Here is a 21,660-nt window from a genome sequence, read left to right on the forward strand (position 1 = left end):
TGGAGAGATGTTTCTGAAGAGATGTTTCTGTGCATTGAAGAGATGTTTCTGTGCATTGGAGAGTTGTTTCTGAAGAGATGTTTCTGTGCATTAGAAAGATGTTTCTGTGCATTGAAGAGATGTTTCTGTGCATTGGAGAGTTGTTTCTGAAGAGATGTTTCTGTGCATTAGAAAGATGTTTCTGTGCATTGGAGAGATGCAGCTGGGCAGCCCCGGCCTCGGCCATGTGGATGCTGTATATCTCCCCCTCCGACTGGCTGTCTTCTGGCTGGACTTCTAGCAACCTGCAGCACCGTTAGCTTCTCCTCCCAGGAGCATGCTGAACCCAGCTGCCCAGAGCCCAGAGCCCAGAGCCCAGAGGGTGGGGTGCCCGTGGCATCTGTGCGCTGGACAACATACAGTAGGAGGCACGTGTCTGGGCACCCCCAGGGGTAAATTACATCAAGACATCGTGGTGTCATTTTGAACGTGAAAAAGGGCACCTACAATCCCAGCAGTACACAGAAATGAACAATAGAGACGTCCTTCAAATGTTAATACAATGTTAAAAAAGTCAACGGTCATTTTTGGACGCGTTCCAAGGGGTGCCGAAACACTTGTGTTCAACTGCAGAACAATCCAAACGCCAGAATCATTGTTCTCCATGACGATGACTCAGGCTGATGACACACGGTGTCTAAAATCCCTCAAATGGCTGTTCTCCATGTGGATCATGTGCCCCATGCTGCCTCCATTCCACACAGACAAACAGTGCCGAGCCACAGCCTCCACCTCGGCTTCCAAGCTCTCTCTGCCCCTCGCCATCCTCCATCTCCTTCTCATTGTTCATGTAGTCTATCGAACCCAGAACAAGCCCCTCAGAAACCAACACAAATCTCAAATCTGGCCTACATCATAAACAGCAGCACCAACCCCGGCAAGTATTTTGGCGAGTGCTCTGTAGTCCAGTGTAGCAGGCTATAGCCACACGTATCCTACCGTATAGATATAGATATATAGATATACATATAGATATAGTTACAGCAGCATAAGTTTACTTTAAAGTGAGGTTATGGTAGTGCAAAAAAGGCAGCAAAAAGACATCCTGTGAGATGTATTTGTTACATTGGCAGTGCAAGTATAACAGTAAGTGGTTATGGTAAACATAAGTGATTAAAGTAATTTACAGTGATGACTGTCTTGTGTGCAGCACAGTCTTGAGAGGCCCTACTGCAGCCATGTTGACTTCCTGTGCGCTTCAGCAGGGGGCATCATTCATTCAGGCCCAGACAGAATGACAGAGCAGATGAAGTGGTACATGGACACACTAGCATGTAGATAAGCAGAGTGTGTGTGTGTGTGTGTGTGTGTGTCTGTGGGTGTGTGTGTGTGTGTGTGTGTGTGTGTGTGTGGAGTCATACATCACTTCATGTAGGCACAAGCAGAGTGTGTGTGTGTGTGTGTGTGTGTGTGTCTGTGTGTGTCTGTGTGTGTCTGTGTGTGTGTGTGTGTGTCTGTGTGTGTCTGTGTAGTCATACATCACTTCATGTAGGCACAAGCAGAGAGTGTGAGTGTGAGGACAGTCGTTCATCACTTCATGAAAGGAGCAGGAACAGGGGACATTAGTACAGCACACTTTCTGCAGGGGAAAATCGACAAACTGGGCTGAAATTGACGGCGAACAGACAGTGTGTCTTCGTAATCAGCATGTAGCTCCACACAAAGGCAATAAAAGGTCTAAAAGAGCTGCCCGTGTTGACAGAAGTGCTTGTGTAAAGGTGCTTTAGAGGACCCTTAGGGGGGATATGCTTTATCTCTCTTCTCTCTACCATCTGCCAAATTAACAAACCCTAAACATATTGTTTATAAAAGATATTCTTATTGTTTGTAAACAGCATTCTTTAGGGTGTGTCTGTCTGACACCTTCACCAGCCCCTGCCTGCCTGCCATCTATGCCCCTTTCCTCTCCTCTCTGCCTACCATCTATGCCCCTCTCTCTCCCCCCTCTGCCTACCAGTGGCACCCCTCTCCCTCTCCTCTCTGCCTACCAGTGGCACTCCTCTCCCTCTCCTCTCTGCCTACCAGTGGCACCCCTCTCCCTCTCCCTCTCCCTCTCCTCTCTGCCAACCAGTGGCACCCCTCTCCCTCTCCCTCTCCCCTCTGCCAACCAGTGGCACCCCTCTCCCTCTCCCTCTCCTCTCTGCCAACCAGTGGCACCCCTCTCCCTCTCCCTCTCCCCTCTGCCTACCAGTGGCACCCCTCTCCCTCTCCCTCTCCCTCTCCCTCTCCTCTCTGCCAACCAGTGGCACCCCTCTCCCTCTCCCTCTCCCCCTCCCCCTCTGCCTACCAGTGGCACCCCTCTCCCTCTCCCCTCTGCCAACCAGTGGCACCCCTCTCCCTCTCCCTCTCCCTCTCCCTCTCCCCCTCTGCCTACCAGTGGCACCCCTCTCCCTCTCCTCTCTGCCTACCAGTGGCACCCCTCTCCCTCTCCCCTCTGCCAACCAGTGGCACCCCTCTCCCTCTCCCTCTCCCTCTCCCCCTCTGCCTACCAGTGGCACCTCTCTCCCTCTCCCCTCTGCCAACCAGTGGCACCCCTCTGCCTCTCCTCTCTGCCTACCAGTGGCACCCCTCTCCCTCTCCCTTCTGCCTACCCTCCTCCCGCTGTCTATGCTCCTCCCGCTGTCTATGCTCCTCCACTGGATCTGGCGTCTGCACTCTCCTCTCTGCCCTTGTGTCCTTGTCTGTGTCAGCCTTGTCTGTCCTGTGTCTGCCTGATGTCTGCTCTTCCCCCAGTGCCCAGAGTCTGTGCTGGTCTCCCCTGGTCTCCCCTGCTTGTCTCTTTGTGTCTGCACTTATCAACTGTGGATCCATCTGCCATCTTTTGGGCCCTTTCTGATGCCGGCTGTCTTCTCTGCTTGGCGCCCCATCTTGTGCCCATCTCCCCGCTCTCCTCTACATGTTGCCTGTCCTCTCCTCTCCTCTCCTCTCCTCTCCTCTCCTCTCCTCTACATGTTGCCTGTCCTGTCCTCTCCTCTCCTCTCCTCTCCTCTCCTCTCCTCTCCTCTCCTCTACATGTTGCCTGTCCTGTCCTCTCCTCTCCTCTCCTCTCCTCTCCTCTCCTCTCCTCTCCTCTACATGTTGCCTGTCCTGTCCTCTCCTCTCCTCTCCTCTCCTCTCCTCTCCTTTCCTCTCCTCTCCTCTCCTCTCCTCTCCTCTCCTCTCCTCTCCATGTTGTCTGTCCTCTGCTCCTCGTCACCTCCCTTGTGCCCATCTCCTCTCCTCTCCTCTCCTCTCCTTTCCTCTCCTCTCCTCTCCTCTCCTCTCCTCTCCTCTCCTCTCCTCTACATGTTGCCTGTCCTCTCCTCTCCTCTCCTCTCCTCTACATGTTGCCTGTCCTGTCCTCTCCTCTCCTCTCCTCTCCTCTACATGTTGCCTGTCCTGTCCTCTCCTCTCCTCTCCTCTCCTCTCCTTTCCTCTCCTCTCCTCTCCTCTCCTCTCCTCTCCTCTCCTCTCCTCTCCTCTCCTCTCCATGTTGCCTGTCCTCTCCTCTCCTCTCCTCTCCTCTCCTCTACATGTTGTCTGTCCTCTGCTCCTCGTCACCTCCCTGGTGCCTCTGCCCCTTCCCCACTGCTCGCTGTCTGTGGTCTTCACCTGTGGTTGGTGCTCTGTGTCTGCCTCCCCTGCACCCTTCTGCCTGGTGGTGCTCTGTGTCTCCACTCCTCTCCTCTCCTGGACCTGTCCACTATCACAGGTGCACTTCTCCACTCCTCTCCTCTCCTGGACATGTCCACTATCACAGGTGCACTTCTCCACTCCTCTCCACTCCTCTCCTGGACCTGTCCACTATCACAGGTGCACTTCTCCACTCCACTCCTCTCCTGGACCTGTCCACTATCACAGGTGCACTTCTCCACTCCACTCCTCTCCTGGACATGTCCACTATCACAGGTGCACTTCTCCACTCCACTCCTCTCCTGGACATGTCCACTATCACAGGTGCACTTCTCCACTCCACTCCTCTCCTGGACATGTCCACTATCACAGGTGCACTTCTCCACTCCACTCCTCTCCTGGACCTGTCCACTATCACAGGTGCACTTCTCCACTCCACTCCTCTCCTGGACATGTCCACTATCACAGGTGCACTTCTCCACTCCACTCCTCTCCTGGACCTGTCCACTATCACAGGTGCACTTCTCCACTCCTCTCCTGGACATGTCCACTATCACAGGTGCACTTCTCCACCGCCTGGTGTCTGCACCTCCACTGCACCTGTTACCTGTGATATTTAGGAGTGCTTGACGCCTGAACTCTTCTCTTAAGCTTGGTATCTGTATCCATCTCTCCTGCTCGACCCTCTCTGATGGCTGTAGCCTCCTTGTCTATCTGCCTGGTGCTCTTTCCCACTGACTTGCATCTGTACACTCCTACTCCATGCTGATGCTCTTCATCCTCAGCCTGGTGTGTGTGTGTGTGTGTGTGTGTGTCCTCTGTGTCCTTGTCCTTGTGTGGTGTCTGTATGCTTCTCCAATGCTCTCCTCTACCTCATGTCTCAATTTTTCTGCGCCGTGTCTGTGTTACTTTCCATAGACTAGCATCTTTATTCACACTCTCTCTTTCTCCCTCTCTGTGTAGTCTATATATCTCTCTCTCTCTCTCTCCCTCCCTCCCTCTCTCTACCTCCCTCTCTCTCTCTCTCTCTTCATCCCTCTCACTCTCTCTCTCTTTCTCCCTCTATGTGTAGTCTATATATCTCTCTCTCTCTCTCCATCCCTCTCCCTCTCTGTCTCCCTCTCTATCTCTCTCTCTCTTCCTCCCTCTCTCTCCCTCTTCTTCTCTCTCTCTCTCTCTCTCTCTCTCTCTCTCTCTCTCTCTCTCTCTCTCCAACCTGCTCTGTTCACACCCTCCGGTCTCCTCCTCCCCTGAGCCCTGTGTGTTGCTAGGCAGATCAGCAGTGTGCAGCCTCATGTCTGATTGCAGAGGCAATGCACAGCATCTCACAGCTGACCTACAGCAGAGGACGTGCCCGTCCCATAACAACCAGTTTCTACGGTAACGGGGAAGCGACCATGCAGGGCAGAGACGATTACAGTTAACCTGCCCAATCCCTGGCGGTCTTTATAAAGCCATGCCTTAGCTTAGCACAACACTAGCTGAGGGAATGCTAATTACAAGATGAAAAGTGCTTAGTGCATTGTACATGCCCCCCTACTGTGAGCATTTCAATGCAGCATTTCTCACACACACGCACACACACACACACACACACACACACACACACACACACACACACACACACAAACTATTACAATATCTGCCTCTGTATCACCAAATAAGAGGAGCCGGTGCAATGGAGACTGTGGTACCACACAGACTAAAGGCATAAATAGACTGCGCTTCATCAGGGTTTGTCTGTGTGACAGGCAGCGTCTCCCTGTGAGACTGCAGACCCTCTGCTCCGCCTAGCAGGCTGCCGCTGTGGGCTCCAGGGCAGTGTGAGGCTGCACTGCTCCTCATGGATGTGGGTTGCTGCTGTTGGCTATGCAGGTGAGGCTATGTGGGCTGGTTGGTGTTATTTCCTGGGAGCAAGGAGGAGGTTAGCACTCATCACCAGAGGCTTTGCTCTCCGCTCTAAACGGCCTTCATCTGTTAACATCTGGGCTTTAAGGTTTCCCATGAGATGTGGAAGTATGCGTTTCTATATGCGTGTTGCAGTTTGCCACTCAATCCAGCCGTGTGGGTGTGTTGTTTGCTATAAGGTGTGGAGGGGGGCTGCTGTGTAGGCTAGCCCTAGCTGCTGTATCTTCTGTGCTGTGACACCTCAGCAGAGATATAGTGCATTCATGACGCATGGTGCTAACATGATAGAACACAGAAGGTACCCTAACTTCAGACCCATGCTCAAACACACACACACACACACACACACACACACACACACACACACACACACACTAAAGATGGGATAGAGCGTTCATTGACATCACTGAATGACCCCTCTCCCACACACACCCAATACATACACACACACACACACCTCTAACTGTACAGACAAACCTCTTCCTACACACACACACACACACACACACACACTCCCAAGTAGTCCTAGTACAGAGCATCTGCCAACACACACACACCAAACACAGAGATCAACTCCCCCGCCCACACACACACCTTGCTGACTCAACAGAACAACCTCCTGCTCTGCACACATGCACAAATCGAAGACACATCCCTCCCACCCCTCACACACACACACACTGCACTACTGACCCAATGGAATAGAAGACACACACATGCACTACAGAAAGCAGAAAGCACGGAGGCGGAGTTAACACGGCCAATCATGGAATATTAAAATGTGGGTCAACACCGTAGTGGCAACCCTGTAACCATAGCGATGCCACACTGCCAGTGTCAACACTTCCTACTGCAACAATTTGCATGTTTTCATTTCTACTGTACCAACATCACCACAGCCAAACAACACACCCTTCTAGTCCAAGTATCCAGTATTCCAGTGAAGCCAAGGGAGGTAGCCCATGGTGCTAACAACACTAAGGTGGGGTTCGATGCCCAGCGAGCCCTTAGTGAGAAAAACAATCTCCATCTATACCTGACAGCAAGTTGGTTTGGATAACAGCATTTGCTGAATGACTAAATGTGAATAAATGTCCAAATGCGATCTCCAATCCAAACATGTGTCGGTAACACAGTATGAGCCAGCTGATGCTGGCTGGTCTTAACATCCTCACCTGATCTGTTTGGCATAGTTGAGCTCAATCTCCGAGCGCTCCTTCACAAACTTGGTGTACCTCTCCACAAACTCTATGCCCCACTGGGTGTGCTTCTCCAGGTTATCAAACTGGTCCTGTTAAAGCAAAGCAAAGACACAGAGAGATTATAGTCATTCACACAGACAGAACCATTTACATTATTCAACTAGAATGAACAAAATTACTAGATAACAAAAAAAAAAGCAGCTCAGCTAGACGTTGAATCTGCACAGATTTTGGACCAGAAATCTTGTGGATTGACTTCCATAGCAGGAATGTTTTCCCTGAAGCCAAACTGGCCCTCCGATCCCCATCCTATCCCTACTTCAAGCACATCTAGCTGCCCATGTGTGAGACAGATGACACCATACACAACCTCCCACATAGGATCAGCTCACCAGTGTGTATGTATGTGTGTGTGTGTGTGTGTGTGTGTGTGTGTGTGTGTGTATGCTTTCGTGCGTCTGAGAGAGAGAGAGCGAGAGAGCGAGAGAGAGCGAGAGATGTTTATGTGCCTTGCCACATGCCAGTCTAAAACTTCAGTGTGGTGTAGGTTACAGTTCACGTTCTAATGTGGGCTAGCGCTATTAGCAGTTCCCCAATAACAGTGTGTAAAGGGGATTTACCGCCCCCAATTCACACATTTCCCAGACCGGTTTCATCAGGGGACCACCATAGTTTGTCTAAATCCAGTAACAAAGAGGGTTTGATATTACAGACATCAGGGCAACAAAGAAAGGAGGTGAGGTATGTAGGTCAGTGAAATTATTATAATCATAAAGCCTACTTAAATTTAACTACAATATGTTCCTGAAATAAACTTTAAACCAAATGTCAATTACTGCACCATAACAGAGAGCTCATTCCGGTGTTAGGATACGCAGCGGGCTAGTTAGGCCCAGATACCTAATTACCTTGCCTCCCTATGCCCATATCCAATAGCCAATGCAATCAATACAGATCTTGTATTGTATCTTGTATCTTTCTGGATATTTTCTTGACGTGAGGTCAAATTAGCGCATAACATATGAATAACGTCAGTTGTTTTCATATGATGATTAAAAACAACTTAGTAAAGCAACTTAGGGTCTTATGTAGACATATCTGCCCTACCCACTTTTCTGGGATAAATCTTGCTGGATTTATTCTTCGTTTGACAGGTGGCTCTGGGTGTAAACAATCTGACCAGCCTGACTGTCAGATCCCAGATTACCCAAATAAACAACGAAACCAGCACGTGCGTCAAAGAACGTGCTCATACACCAATTTGGGATTTCATATGGCTTATGTTTAATCATTCTACTAATAAAAAGTTATCTTATAAAAGATACAGCTAAAAAGATTGATGGCATAATATACGCTTCATGCCGCTAAAAATACAGCAAGCCTGCCTTAAGTCGGTGTTTGCGCGCCGCGGCGCAAATAGGGATGTTGTTAGCTAGCCGTGTCTGTCTGATGGCTTTGCCAACGATTGTTAGCAGGTAGGGTGTTGGGGGCTTTGCTACGGCTAACTGGGCTGTATAGCTAGCCACCTGCCACAGGCTGCTGAATATTTGGATCAATGAGGTCCTCCAGTTACGTACTGAATTGGTATCTGAATATTCAAACACATGCCTTTGCAAAAGACAATGACTGCAACTGCCACTGCGGGACATATGGTCATAAAATAAAATCAGATATACCTGGAATGTATTGGCTAGTTTGCTGTGTGCAATAACGTAGACTGGCTAGTCAGCTAATGTTAGAGATTTGCAGAGACTAACGTTAATCTAGAATTAGCATCGACACCTGCACATACAAGCAATAAATATCTCAAAGGGGTCCTTATTTTGTTCCTGAAATGATGAATGCATCGTTATTTATTACATACCCATAGCTCTGTCCCCCAGCTGCAGTTCATGGTTTCACGACCATTCCTCCGTAACGTCAGTAATCCACGATTTGAATCCATGCGTCAAAGGTTGTCGTGGTTGATGTTGCAAACGGAATTTTCTCACAGCTTCACCGTCATGGATGTTCTTCGCCACGGTCTGAATTCAGATTTATCTCCGCATTGTACCGATGCCAAATGGATTCATCGCCAGCCGTCGTGAAAAAGAATAATAGTCCGGTAGCGCACTGGCAGCCTACTCTCTGTGTGTGTGTGTGACAGAACACGGCCACACGCTCAGAAGAAGCGGAGCGGAGAGGAGAGAAGAGAAGAGACGAGGGGGACAGAGGAGGAGGGAGGGTAATGTGCTCGCCCGGCGTGAACTGATCAGTCAGATGCGAACGATTAAGCAGGAGAATCCATCTCATGCACCATCACATAAAACGTTGTATTCCTGCATAGTGAAAATCGCACATAATGCTGTTTAGGATGCAAATTCAATACAGGCTTTTTATTTGTATAAAATACTATATCATGGTATAATACTTGACCTCGAATTGAAACAATGTATTGGTCAATACATTATAAAACCGTGACCTGAAGAAGTCGTCTGTAGAAAACGTGCTCTCTCAGGCCTATGCTTAAGGCGTACCGCTATTGTAATATGAGAGCAATCAGATACCTTTAGCCCCTCAAACACACACACACACACACACACACACACACACGCAGCCCAAATAGGTGGACAACATTTTAAAAAGCTTGAGGGGTAAGGGGGCTGTGCTTGGCCAAGTAAGGGATCCATTGCAACAGAAGACTACTACAAATAATCTGCTTTTAAATGTAATTCAAATGTACGCTTAATATAAAATTATCCAAAACAAATAAAGTAGTGACACCTGGTGGTTCCTACATGTCAATGCACAATTCGACGCATCTTACGCTAACTTCAGTTATCACATAAACGTTTTACCATGGACTAGCATTATATTGTATTGTATTGTATTTTAAGAAACAGCGATAAAATGTACAAACAAGTTAATAAAAACATACCAATGTATAAAGAAAACAGTGTTTATGGGAAAAATACGTGCAAATAGTTCATACCCCTTAGACACAGTAAAAAATGTACTAAATTCACAAAGTGCCATCTGTTATTTTTAACTCTGTATTCTCCTGTCATCCATCCACAGCACGATGATGTCATGACGAGGAAGTGTTCTCCATCTACCTCAGCTTTGACAGAGTCTGCTGGACCAGCATCTTCTTTTCCTGATGGGTGAAGAGGACATGTTAACGCTGTCGCCATAGTGATAGATAATTGCCTTCAGGTAAAAAAAGACCATCTTTTTTTAGGTCAAGTCATCAGAGACCAGCTTGGGTCATCAGATGCAACCAGCTCGCCTGATCAGAGTACAATATCTTATCAGCAACACGGCGGGTCACTTCATGATTGAAAGACCAGTTTGGCTCACCAGGGACCTGTTAATCTAAGCAGTCAAGCTCACCACACAGGAGCCCAACTAGTTTCATCTGAGACAAGTTCAGCCCAGGGACCAGCTCACCACCACACAACACTCAACTGACTAGCTTCATTTGAGAGCAGATAGAAACACAGATAGCTGTTCATCTTGTCTGATCACCACCTGGTTCACCTCCTCTGAAACCTGCTCATTGAATCTGTCATCAGCTCATGAGAGCTAAACAAGATGGAGAGAGGGACAGGTGTGCCTTATGTAATCCTTTCACCAAACTCATCTCAAAGACTAGCGCTTCAGACTCGTAGCGTAGAGAGCACTCTAACCCAGAGACCAGCTCACCTCGTCTGAAGCACAGTCAGCTTCACTCAGCTCCAGATCCTCCTGAACTTGGACAGACATCAGCTCCCCCAACACCTCATCTACAAACAGGAGTCAGTCAGTAATGGATTCATTTATTGATCACACTGCAAAAATTCAGCTTTTAAAAACAAGAACAAAAGTAATAAAATGGGGGATATATTACATAAAATAAGCAAAATGATCTGCCAACAGAACAGGAGAATTGTACTTACCAAGATAAAAAAAAAAAGAACCCAAATATATCTTAAAACGAATGTGGCCAGACTATAAACAAGTACATTTGTCTTGATTCTGACTTTGAAAAAGCAGTTTTGTACTTGTCAGTGGTGATTGGCACTTCGACTAGGGCTTAACTTGCAGTTACATTCCTGCGCTTCTTTTTCTTTTCTATTTCGTTTTTCTATTTCTTATGTAAAGTAGTATTTATTGTTACACTAGGTCTCTATTGCTCATAGCTTGACTGTTCTTTCCTTTGTACGTCGCTTTGGACAAAAGCGTCTGCTAAATGACTAAATGTAAATGTAAATGTAATGATCAAACTTGTTTCAAGCATTAACTTGCTCAGAACCAGTAATACAACTGGTTATAAAGATCATTAAGGACTGAAACGCTTGAAGCAAGTGAAATGCTCTAACATAAAAAATGCCTGCTAAGGAGAAATATCTTGTCAGACAAAAAACAAGCATATATTACCTTGATTTAAGTTATTTCATCTTACTAAGATTTCAATTTTTGCAGTGCATAGCTTCACTGGTGGCGTTACCAACATAAAAGTCATGGGTTATTTCCCATCACACATACTGATGGTGATGTATACCGTGTTTATACTGTAAGTCGTTTGGGATAGAAGCATCAGGTAAATGAGAAAGTGTTTTTGTTGTTGTGGTTATTGTCATATCATAATATATATTATTAGTCTTGAGTTTGTGGAAGCCCTTCCTGTCCGTACGTACCGTACTTAGCCATGGCTGCCAGAACTCGGGCCATGTTGTGGCTGAGCTGGGGGTCCTTGGGATACTGTCGCCTTACCTCCCTCATCAAGACAATGCCACTTCCACCACCGGGGGCAACCAGGAGACGCACACATGCCACCTCTGTCACAACACAAAGCCTTTAACATGACCTTTACAACCTTTACACTGTGTCAAACAGTACTGAACACATAAAGCCTTTAACATGACCTTTACAACCTTTACACTGTGTCAAACAGTACTGAAAACATATAGCCTTGATGTGACCTGTCCAATTTGCCAGACAAGACTTAAGCCACAGGGAAAAGTGTCTCTCTTGACGTTGTATCCACTGGACATGCAGGTTTGCAGGCAAAAGAGTACTGAAAACACGAGGCAGCACTAAAAACAACCAGCAGAAAGTGCCTCTATTCATATTGCACCTACTGAATAAGCCGATCAAACAGTACTGAATACAAAATGCAGTACTAAAGGCATATAGGGTAATGTGTCTCTCGTTGCATTTGTACCCACTGGACATGTGGGTGAGATTGGCCAGTGCCAGGAAGGCGTGCTGCACCAGAGTGGACTGGCCTGAGTGCTCTTTTATAGCCCGCAAGAGCACCAGGGTAGCGTCCTCAACGTCATCGTCTTCAAAGGTCGCTGGCATGACACGGAGCACAAACAGAAACAAGTCGGTGAATGGTAGCATCTTATTTTGCACGCAAGTCTAACACAAACCATTAAACCTTTACAAAAAAATTCTATGTAGATCTGTATTGTTTAAAGAGTAAATACTAGTCCTCTGAAATCCCCATGGGAAAACAGGTTTTAAGAAAAGAACAAAAAATATCCAGCGAGTGCCTCACTCCGAACCCCCACTTCCTGGAGCAAAGGTCAAACTCTGAACCCCCAAAACTCAGAGGCAGACTTCTCACCTCGGAGGGAGAGGGCCTGCAGGGCGGAGCACACGGCCCCCATCAGCGCTCCGTCTTGGGGGTGGGCATCTGCGACCATGCACACAGCCTCCACAATCCCCCACACACACACACCAGCTGGGGGCTCATCTGCAGGGCAAAGTCACAGCAGGCCAGGTTTACAGGTAGAGCAGCACAATAATATTTTTTTTATCTTAGCCTGAAAATTAGCTCGCTAAACCTCTTAGCGAGCTACGACGAATAGGGCCCTGATGTGAGTTTTCACATTGACACCTCGCATGCCAGTCACTCACGCGCTTCTAAAGTCCTCCAGATGCACCTGCAGGCGTGTGTGGCAATGAGCTGGTGGTCAGGGAAAGCCCTCAGTGTTCGTCCTGCCTGGGCCACCCCGTTTAGTTCCAGAAACCACTGCGCTGCTTGGGCTGAAGAAACAAACAAACAAACAAACAAATCAATCAACACAATGAGCTTGTGCAGCTGTCTTCAACTGTGGCCATTAGGAATTGACACTGAATTGCACACGATAAAATAATACTTTTTGTGTCACTGCTGACAAGCAGTTTGTTCAGGTTAGGTAGAATTGTAGATCTAGAATACTACAGCTATCTATCCACAAACACTGTGTTTCCATTTTCATACTGTAAAAAAGCTGATCTCACATTCCAACAACTACACAAAATTGGTATACAGGGAAACATTCCAAACAATCTCACAGAGAGAGAGAGAGAGAGTGAGTGAGAGAGAGAGAGAGAGAGTGATAACCTACTGTTTTCAGAGACGCGGAAAAGGAGGAGGAAGGCTTCGGTCAGCAGCTCAGGACGTCCAGCATGTAGGTCCACTGCGGACAGGACACAGGACATGACCCCTCTCTTATACACACACTGCTTCTGCACTCCACTCCTTTCACCTGGGGCAGTGAGGCGGAGAACAGGGAACAGACGACAAGCATCAAGGAGGGGTTAATCAGAGACAGCAGAAAAGGCCCATGAGCACAGTGTACACTCACTCACTGTTTGTTAAATAGCCATACGCAGTGTGCACTTACTCACTGTGTGTTAAATGTCCATACGCACAGTGTACACTCACTCACTGTTTGTTAAATAGCCATACGCACAGTGTACACTCACTCACCGTGTGTTAAATGGCCATACACCACAGAGCTCACACTAACAGTGCACACTCACTCACTGTTTGTTAAATAGCCATACGCACAGTGTACACTCACTCACTGTGTGTGGCTTTACAGAAAAGCATGACTGCATGTCAATGTAGGGTGAAATGATAGTTCAGTTTGCATTCATTGGCACTTTTGGAAGACAAGCCTCTGGGTGTCCTCTGTCCTTCGGTCAAGATCTCCTGCACTAGTAGTGCCTCTAAGACTCACCAAATGAACACTGTCCAGAGCTGCATTGCCCCGAGCCTCATATACTAGTCTCTCTCTATCCTTTAATGATTGTAGTGTACCGACACGAGAGGATAACTCATCTTACCTGCTTCCACACACACCTGCAGGTCTCTCTCTATCCTTTAATGAGTGTAGTGTACCGACACGAGAGGATAACTCATCTTACCTGCTTCCACACACACCTGCAGGTCTCTCTCTATCCTTTAATGATTGTAGTGTACCGACACGAGAGGATAACTCATCTTACCTGCTTCCACACACACCTGCAGGTCTCTCTCTATCCTTTAATGAGTGTAGTGTACCGACACGAGAGGATAACTCATCTTACCTGCTTCCACACACACCTGCAGGACCTTGCAGGCTTTGAGCTGGACGGCAGTAGAGTCCTTATGGGCCTTCATGGTAGTGCAGGTGGCTCTCACCACCTCGTCCTGTTGACCAATCACTGTGGAGCCAGGAAGACAGGAAGACACCCAGCAGGCTTACTTAAAGTCAGGACACTTAAGGAGCAATGGTGCTGGCTAATCACATGACCAGTTCCTGGTGTTCTGATTGGATGATCTCAACAAGTTGCCCACCGATGATTGAAGTTCTCTAGATACAAATCTGCAGCCCAATAACAACGAGAAAAAGTGCCTACTAAAGTTCCCCTGTGTATCATCACCTTAACAGATCTCTAAACATTTGCATTCCTGATGCACAAAACATGGTAGAGCTGACACTGGTTTCTGAGCGGAGAAAATGCATTCTTTCATTCTTTCGGAAACACACAAAATGTTTGTCTGTAGATAAAGCACAGGTTCCTATGAGCTATTATTGTTAATAGAGGATCTGAGACCTGCTGTTTACAGCGTTATCTGAGAACCTGGAAGTCTTACCTTGTTTCTTCTCTGAAGTCAGATAGGACAGGATCTGCAGCTGAGCTGACTCTACATCCTTATAGGTCTGCATATAGTCTGGAATCGAAAAGGCCAATACACACTCAGTGAGTTGCGCAAGCATGCATACATGCCCATATTGAAAAGGTCTGTAAAAAACATATAGGAATCACACTTGTCACACATGACAAATATGTGGCAAAGAGCTCGCATATACATTTCATACTAAAATGGCGTAATGCCCTTCAATGTGGAAGGCAGGTCATAGAAAAAACATATATTTTTCTTTGTTACTGTATATGAAAGGGCCATAATTCTGTGTTAACACACTGTTATGGTATATGCTATATATATATAAATGAACATATATTCATTTACAGACCTTTTCCATATGGGTGTGCATTACTGTATTTGGGCTCAGACTAACAGATATAGAGTTAGGAGTTTGTATTGTATTATGGCTGCCTTTCCTGGAACCTCCCCCAGAGTACCTGGCTGGACAAAAGCCAATCAGTAGAGGAGTTACTCGAATGTAAGGGTCTCTTACTCTTCTCAGGATCCCTCTAATGTCCCTAACACATCTTGCACACCATGCATCCTGTGCTCTCTAAATGACCCTCTCCCTGGAGCAAAGCTTTAGGCATAGCTTAGCTTCATTGGGCTCCTCCTGTTGCCTCTGAGCTGGAGCTAGAGCTGGGTTTAACTACCTAGCACTTTGTGGAGGCCTAGGTTGGCCTAGGTGCTGGGTTTAACTACCTAGCACTTTGTGGAGGCCTAGGTTGGCCTAGGTGCTGGGTTTAACTACCTAGCACTTTGTGGAGGCCTTCGTGGAAAGGGGGTCCGCTGACTCCAGAGGGAAGTGTTTTCATGACGTGCTTAGGGGAGCCGCAGAGCACCAGACACCTCTGCACCAGCGGATCTCTCATCAGGTCCCTGCGCCAGGAGACAGAGGAGAGACCAGCTTATACTCTGATGGTCAACTTATGTTCATACCAGCAAAGACTGACCAGCTCATTTCATTTCATTCTAAGATTCCGAATGTATTTGTTAAAAATGTTCTTTACTATGACTGCTCTTTGTGTTACGGGATGGCTTTGGATTAAAAACATTCACCTTCACCGACTACAGAGTCTAGCCACTTTGTATTTGGATTATCTAATTTAGTAGACACTTTCATACAGAGTGAGAGCCTTTTCATACAGAGGAGGGCTTTGTCTTCACGCAGACAACACTGCCATAATGCCATTAAAAACTGCTAGATTACAGGTATTCAGATGGGTCTTTCACTGTTGTCTCCCTTGGCCCAGACAACGTTATTCCCATGGCATATGACATTCTCATGGCGTCATCATTTTCTCTTCCCCTTTTCATTCTCTTTTCTGTGCAACAGTATCTCTTCCCATAATCCTTACTGGAGGCATGGTGATTTAAGCACCTCTGCTCAGGTTTCCTGCTATGTTTTATATTTTATTTCTATATCATTTGATCAGTATGTGTGTGCTCACTGGGTACTGACTGACCCCAGGGCCGTGAAGATTTCAGCACTCTCACTCTGCCAGCTGAGCACAACTCTGGATTCCAAGCTTACAGTACGATGGTCCGGTACTCCATTCTAAGCTTACCACACGTTTGCCTGATAGTCAGGGTTCTATCCTTACCACACATTGGCCCGGTACTCAGGGTTCTATGCTTACCACACATTGGCCCGGGACTCAGGGTTCTGCTGGACCATCATGCGGAACACAGACTGAAGCTTCGGTGACATGATGATGTCCAGAGCACTCAGATTATGCTTTATACTCAACAACTGGGACAGGAAGGTCACATACTGGAGAGAGAGAGAGGGAGAGGGAGAGACAGAAAGAGAGAGAGGGAGAGAGAGAGAGAAAGGGAGAAAGGAAGGGATAGGGAGAAAGAGAGAGGGAGGGAGAGATAGAGAGGGAGGGGGGAAATTATATATTAAACCTGAGACAAGGTGAGTATGAGGAAGTGTAAAGGACAGGAGAGAGAGTAGAAGCTAGATGATGGATTGTGTCAGAGAAACAGAGAGAGAGAGAGAGATAAAGAGAAAGAGAGAGAACTTAAGGAGATAGCGGGAAAGAGACTTAATTTATGCGCCATTCACATTTAGATGCCTTTTCAGCACCAGGCGCTCGATTTCAATTGTTTCTCTGTGTAACGCAACTAGGGAAAAGCTTGACCGTCAGCTAGCAAGCAGTTTTTTTTCAACAATGGGTTGTTTCTAAGCTCTCTGCCTATGCTATGCCAGGAAGCTAGCTATCTAGCCAAGTATAACGTATCACAGCAACAAACCCATAACCATTTTCCCCCTGGCATTTTTTTTCTTCTTTTTTTTCACATTTTGGAATATTAGCAATGCACCTCACGTTTTAAGAGACAACAACAAGTGTCTGAATGGGAACACCGCCTCAGGCTGACACAGAAAGTGAAAGTTAGTGAAAGAGGGGGTCAGAGGGTCGCGAGAGGGGACGGAAGTGACCAACCAACATCTATTGCAAGAACACACTGTGAGCATACATACTGTACAAATGGACAGACAGAGATGGAAAGACAAAGAGAGCTCCATGTACGTTGTATACGTGGCAGGTGAGCATGTCCAGCAGCACGCAGCCCAAGGACCAGATGTCTGACTTGTCCGTCCACCGCTGCTGGCTCACACTCTCAGGGGACATCCAGCAATGGTCACCTGCAGTAAAGTATGAGTGTGTGTTTGTGTGTGTGTGTGTGTGTGTGTGTGTGAGGAGGGAGAAGTACAAGTGAGACTCAGCGATCTGCTTACACATCTCTCACACTCTCGCACATGACTTTCACACTCTTAAATGTAACACTTTACTGTCTCCATTTTGACTATACACTCAGTGCTTAAACACTGGCTCTGTGTTAGGAGGTGGCCCCTTCAGTGGTGCAGCTGGATCCTAACTAGGGTTGCAAATAGGCTGAAAGTTTCCGGTAAATTTCCGGAAACTTTCCATGGGAAGTTAAGCTCGGGAATTTTGGAAATTTGGGGGAAAAAAAAGAATTGCAAAAGTAACCCTATAACGCTAAATAGCAGTCGAAAATGAGTGCGCCCATGTTCTATAGGGCTGAATTTGTGAGAAATCGTTGGTGATTGCGTTCACATCCATTCTACAGACATCCTCAGATTTAAATAATTAGAATAAGTATAAATACGAGAATATTTGTATCATAATCAATTACGTTTCACATTTATAGTCATGATTCTACGATGCATCGTGATGTCCTAAAATAAATAAAAGCACTACACAAACACTGCAAATGGCAGTGGATAAATAAATAAGGACTAAACTTAATCGCGTGGATATAGCCATAGTGGAATAGAATGGACACATCTATATTCTGCAACGGTACCTCCACCTCTGCACCGGTGAAGTTAGGTCTGTGTTTACTGGACCGTGTGTTATGTGCAGAATAAGTTAACTGCATTACCCAGAATGCACTAGGCATACAGGCTGTAGACGTGATGGTTACATGTTGAAAGTCGCTCCAGTAAAGTTCGAGCAAAACCCACGCTGGCCGTGTGAGAGTAGTATTTTAAAATGCACTACACGGCATAACAGACCGGTGTTCGCTTTCCGCTTTTACATGATTTCAGTTCCAAGTTGCTTTCGCGTTGCCTGTGGATTCTGCACACTGGCGTGTTTATATATGCAAATTCAGGTGTACGAGAACATGCGTTCAATTTAACAATCAGTGCACAGCTAAGAACACTTTGGCGGTTTAAGAAAACATTTCCAGGCGTTCATGAATCCAGTAGAGTTATTATCTTAGGTTGGTCTTTCGAAGTTCATAGGAAAATATTTAAGAAGACACTTAAGAAAATCTTCGAGAATGAGGCCCATTGTCTGCCATATGACAAGGTAAATACAGTTAGTATAAATAACCCCCAAATTTCCCGTTAATTCCCATATATTCCTGGTAATTCCCGTAGATCCCGTTAATTCCCATGGAAAGTTTCCAACTTTGAATATTCCCAGGATTTTGCAACCCTAATCTTAACTGCCTGTGGTGTGAGAGCTGACTGACCTATTCTGTATGGTAGGTCCGTATGAATTAGGGCCTCTGGTTGTGTCAGTGAACGTGACAGCGAGTGCATGCGTTTCTCTTGTATGTATGGCTCGGCATGTCTAGTTTGGGCTTTGAGTAGCTGCCTGAGAGTGTTTAAAATGGAGCTCAGCCCTAAAGTGTGTTTTTTTTTTTTAGCTGTAAATTAAATGATATGACTGAACTATGATGAAACACCAATGCTGGTTTTAATATTGACAAAATTCCCATTTTTATAAAAATCTACATTTTATGGGTTGAGAATGGCACACGCCATTTACTGTTTAAGATCATCTTCAACTTTGCAAGGCTTATGCTGACGTATTTTGTGCATATCCATGTCATAAATTGGGCGGCCCACTTCACCCCGCCCCCGCCCATTTTCATTTGCGAGATGATCACCCCCCCCCGTATTTTGGTTGTGTTAGTGTGTCTGGTTGTGTTTGTGTGTCTGGTTGTGTTTGTCTGGTTGTGTGTGTGTGTCTGGTTGTGTTGGTGTGTCTGGTTGTGTGTGTGTGTGTCTGGTTGTGTGTGTGTGTCTGGTTGTTCAGTCTACCTTCTTTGGTCTTCACCTTCAGCTTCATCCTGTCACCAGTGAAGGCGGACGTCCCAAAATCACAGATGCGGAAGTTAAATCCCTTGACCAGGATGTTGGATGGCTTCAGGTTTCTGGCAGAGTGACATTTTACACAGTCGAATATAAATTCTTCCATTCTCACTTAAGTTAAACGGGTTAAAATCTCACTAGAAACCTGTGGATGATGTTCTGTGTGTGAAGGTAGGCCAGCGCATCGGTCATTTGTCCCAGGAATGTTTCAATGACCTAGATAAACAAAGAGCAGGAAGGAAAACCCTTTTTAGTAACACAGGAGAGTAGGTTTTCTACTCTACTCGCAGGTTTCTAAGGGACCTACAGAGACCCCACACGCATGTTTAGAACATGCGACATTGCTGACCTTCAAAGGACTTTTCCTTCAGCTGAGAAGGGAGGTGGGAAAACAAGGGCATGTTACCTTTTTCCCAAATCTCTTCTTCTCATCCCGCTGGTGACTGATGATGGTTGAGAGACTGTCTGTGTATGGGCAATCCATCACCATGATGAGGATAACTGAAGATATCTAAGAGGAAAACAGAAACATTATTATCATTATTATTATTATTATTATTAATAATAATAATAATGATAATAACAACAATAATAATGATGACATTAATATTATATTATAAATAATATTAATAACGTAGCACAAGCTATGCACGAAGGTGATATCACGGTACATGGCCTGTCATAGTGTTCATTTGACCTTCAAATTATAAAATGCTACAAAAATGCAAAATTGTATATGCATATGTTTGTGTTCAGTACTGAGTGTATGTGATAATGCTTTGATATTTCACACCACACAATTTTGTATTAATTATAAAAAAACGTTTTTTAACTGAAAAAAAAAGAGATTCACCTCTTTATCCCAGGATATGAACATCTCTTTGCAGCGGACAATGTTCGGGTGGCTGATCCCCAGAAGAGGTAGTGCCTTCATACAAACAAGCAACAAGCTCAGTCAGTCTAGCCTAAGCTACTGTTGCGTAGAAAAAGCAACTTCCTAGTACCTTTGCAATCAGAAGACCGGAGACTGAATGTAGAAATCTGAAGTTTTATTGCAGTCAATAAGTCACAATAAGAAGATGCTCCATGAATGATCTCCACTGGTCAGTCTTTTTAAAGAAATGTAGGTCCTCCCACTCTCTTGTGTTTGGCTCTTCTCCAAAGCCAATTAGAATTGACCCCATTCTCTAACTTTTACTCCTAACTTCTTTCTCTTTCTCTCTCTCTCTCTTCATCTCTCTGTGTGTGTGTGTGTGTGTGTTTGGCACCACCCCCATTTCCTGGGATCCTCATGACAAAGTCAATTAATCTTGTCTCCACCCTGGCTATCTCCCTCTAAGTCATTTTGAGTGAGACTTTTCATACTAATGAGTTAATCCATGTTCATCAAATACAAATATATTCCCACACTACTTAAAAAGACCAGAAAGTATTAGTAAGTAACAAAATATAACTTATACAAGTAGAAAAATATAAGTTAACTGTTTCTATTAGCACGGTAACATATCCTACCTCCTGAAGAGCTTCGTTGGCTCTACCTTCATCTAAACATTCAGTCTGGATAAAACGTGGAAATGGAAATGTGATTAGAATTTCTATTATACTATAGGTTGGGCTATAACGGATTTCTATGGACACCCAGTGATTTCACTACCCACTAGCTACCCTTCACTAATTCGCTATGGCCTACCTTCTTTAATGTGAGTTCCAAACCGGTTTTTCTGTCGCTAACAAGTAATGTTGTTCCAAAAGAACCGGGGCACATGGCGTCTAAAATCTGAGAGGAGGGTACAACTTTGTAAGTGTAACAAAGACCAGTTCTGAGCTTTGATTCTTGTTATGATACCTAGGCCTAAGCGTGCACCTAATTTAGCCTCCTAGTCAACGCTCAAATGAAACATCTCATTAATATTAACCTTGCTGGAAGCGATAACAGTTCCCTTGTATACATTTCATAACAATAACTTTGCTCATAACTGCATTTGTCACATCACATCAACAAATCATAATGTCACTGCATAGTATGTTCTGATTGCTATTACCACGTAATTCTCCATATTTCACTTCTCTCATGGACTAGGCTACACTTTGCAGAATCAAAGCGCTCCGCTGAGGATGAGTGTTGTGTTTCGAATAGTCCTTGGAAACCAGAGCGCGTGGCGGCGTGACAAACTGCGCATGCGCTTTTCATCCACACTCGCAGGAACGCTGTTGCCTGATTTTATGTAGACGCAGTCACTGGGTGACGTGACTAGCCATAAAGCTTCCAGTTTGTCTTTTTTCATGCATTATCAGCCATAATAGATGAGATGAAGAAAAGGCTCTAAACTGAA

At 45.8% G+C, this 21,660-nt stretch overlaps 3 protein-coding genes across 8 annotated transcripts in view; all 3 read right to left on the reverse strand.

Moving 5' to 3' along the window:
* fnbp1a (formin binding protein 1a) overlaps window positions 1–9,101 on the reverse strand; it is a 29,601-nt gene extending 20,500 nt beyond the window's left edge. For 3 of the 6 annotated variants that reach the window (XM_031570116.2, XM_031570119.2, XM_031570115.2), the window contains exons 1-2: window positions 8,626–9,101; window positions 6,735–6,850 (exon numbers count right to left, since the gene is read on the reverse strand). In XM_031570116.2, coding sequence (XP_031425976.1) covers window positions 6,735–6,850; window positions 8,626–8,706 — 197 coding nt within the window. In that variant the 5' untranslated portion in view covers window positions 8,707–9,101. The remainder of the gene's footprint in view (window positions 1–6,734; window positions 6,851–8,625) is intronic. The other 3 variants (XM_031570117.2, XM_031570120.2, XM_031570121.2) reach the window with 3 other exon arrangements.
* Window positions 9,102–9,630: 529 nt separating this feature from the next.
* Window positions 9,631–13,284, reverse strand: LOC116220988. Its single transcript, XM_031569928.2, has 7 exons — window positions 13,121–13,284; window positions 12,648–12,776; window positions 12,355–12,483; window positions 11,951–12,079; window positions 11,420–11,560; window positions 10,446–10,525; window positions 9,631–9,897 (listed from the first exon to the last, which is right to left on the reverse strand). Exons 1-7 carry the CDS (start codon window positions 13,212–13,214, stop codon window positions 9,853–9,855), a joined length of 747 nt encoding a protein of 248 aa, XP_031425788.1. The 5' UTR covers window positions 13,215–13,284; the 3' UTR covers window positions 9,631–9,852.
* A 5,218-nt stretch (window positions 13,285–18,502) lies between these two features.
* On the reverse strand, window positions 18,503–21,466 carry LOC105911128 (serine/threonine kinase-like domain-containing protein STKLD1). Its single transcript, XM_031569929.2, has 6 exons — window positions 21,370–21,466; window positions 21,018–21,104; window positions 20,840–20,884; window positions 20,181–20,255; window positions 19,734–19,838; window positions 18,503–19,543 (listed from the first exon to the last, which is right to left on the reverse strand). Exons 1-6 carry the CDS (start codon window positions 21,382–21,384, stop codon window positions 19,454–19,456), a joined length of 417 nt encoding a protein of 138 aa, XP_031425789.2. The 5' UTR covers window positions 21,385–21,466; the 3' UTR covers window positions 18,503–19,453.
* Between the last annotated feature and the right edge of the window lie 194 nt (window positions 21,467–21,660).

The sequence above is a fragment of the Clupea harengus genome, chromosome 7 (assembly GCF_900700415.2).
Source record: "Clupea harengus chromosome 7, Ch_v2.0.2, whole genome shotgun sequence".
Taxonomy (NCBI): domain Eukaryota; kingdom Metazoa; phylum Chordata; class Actinopteri; order Clupeiformes; family Clupeidae; genus Clupea; species Clupea harengus.

Bases quoted from the DNA above. Each gene is read 5' to 3' on its own strand.
- LOC116220988 (XM_031569928.2), bottom strand. From the start codon at position 13,214: ATGTCCTGTGTCCTGTCCGCAGTGGACCTACATGCTGGACGTCCTGAG. The intron at 12,484-12,647 runs GTGAGTGACTGG...TTTGCCCTGCAG, and splicing joins CTGGAGGACTTTAGAAGCGC to ATGAGCCCCCAGCTGGTGTG. The intron at 10,526-11,419 runs GTACGTACGGAC...TCCTGTTTGTAG, and splicing joins GGCAGCCATGGCTAAGTACG to ATGAGGTGTTGGGGGAGCTG.
- LOC105911128 (XM_031569929.2), bottom strand. The intron at 20,885-21,017 runs GTAGGCCATAGC...CGTTTTATCCAG, and splicing joins TGGAACTCACATTAAAGAAG to ACTGAATGTTTAGATGAAGG. The intron at 20,256-20,839 runs GTAGGATATGTT...GTTTGTATGAAG, and splicing joins CCAACGAAGCTCTTCAGGAG to GCACTACCTCTTCTGGGGAT.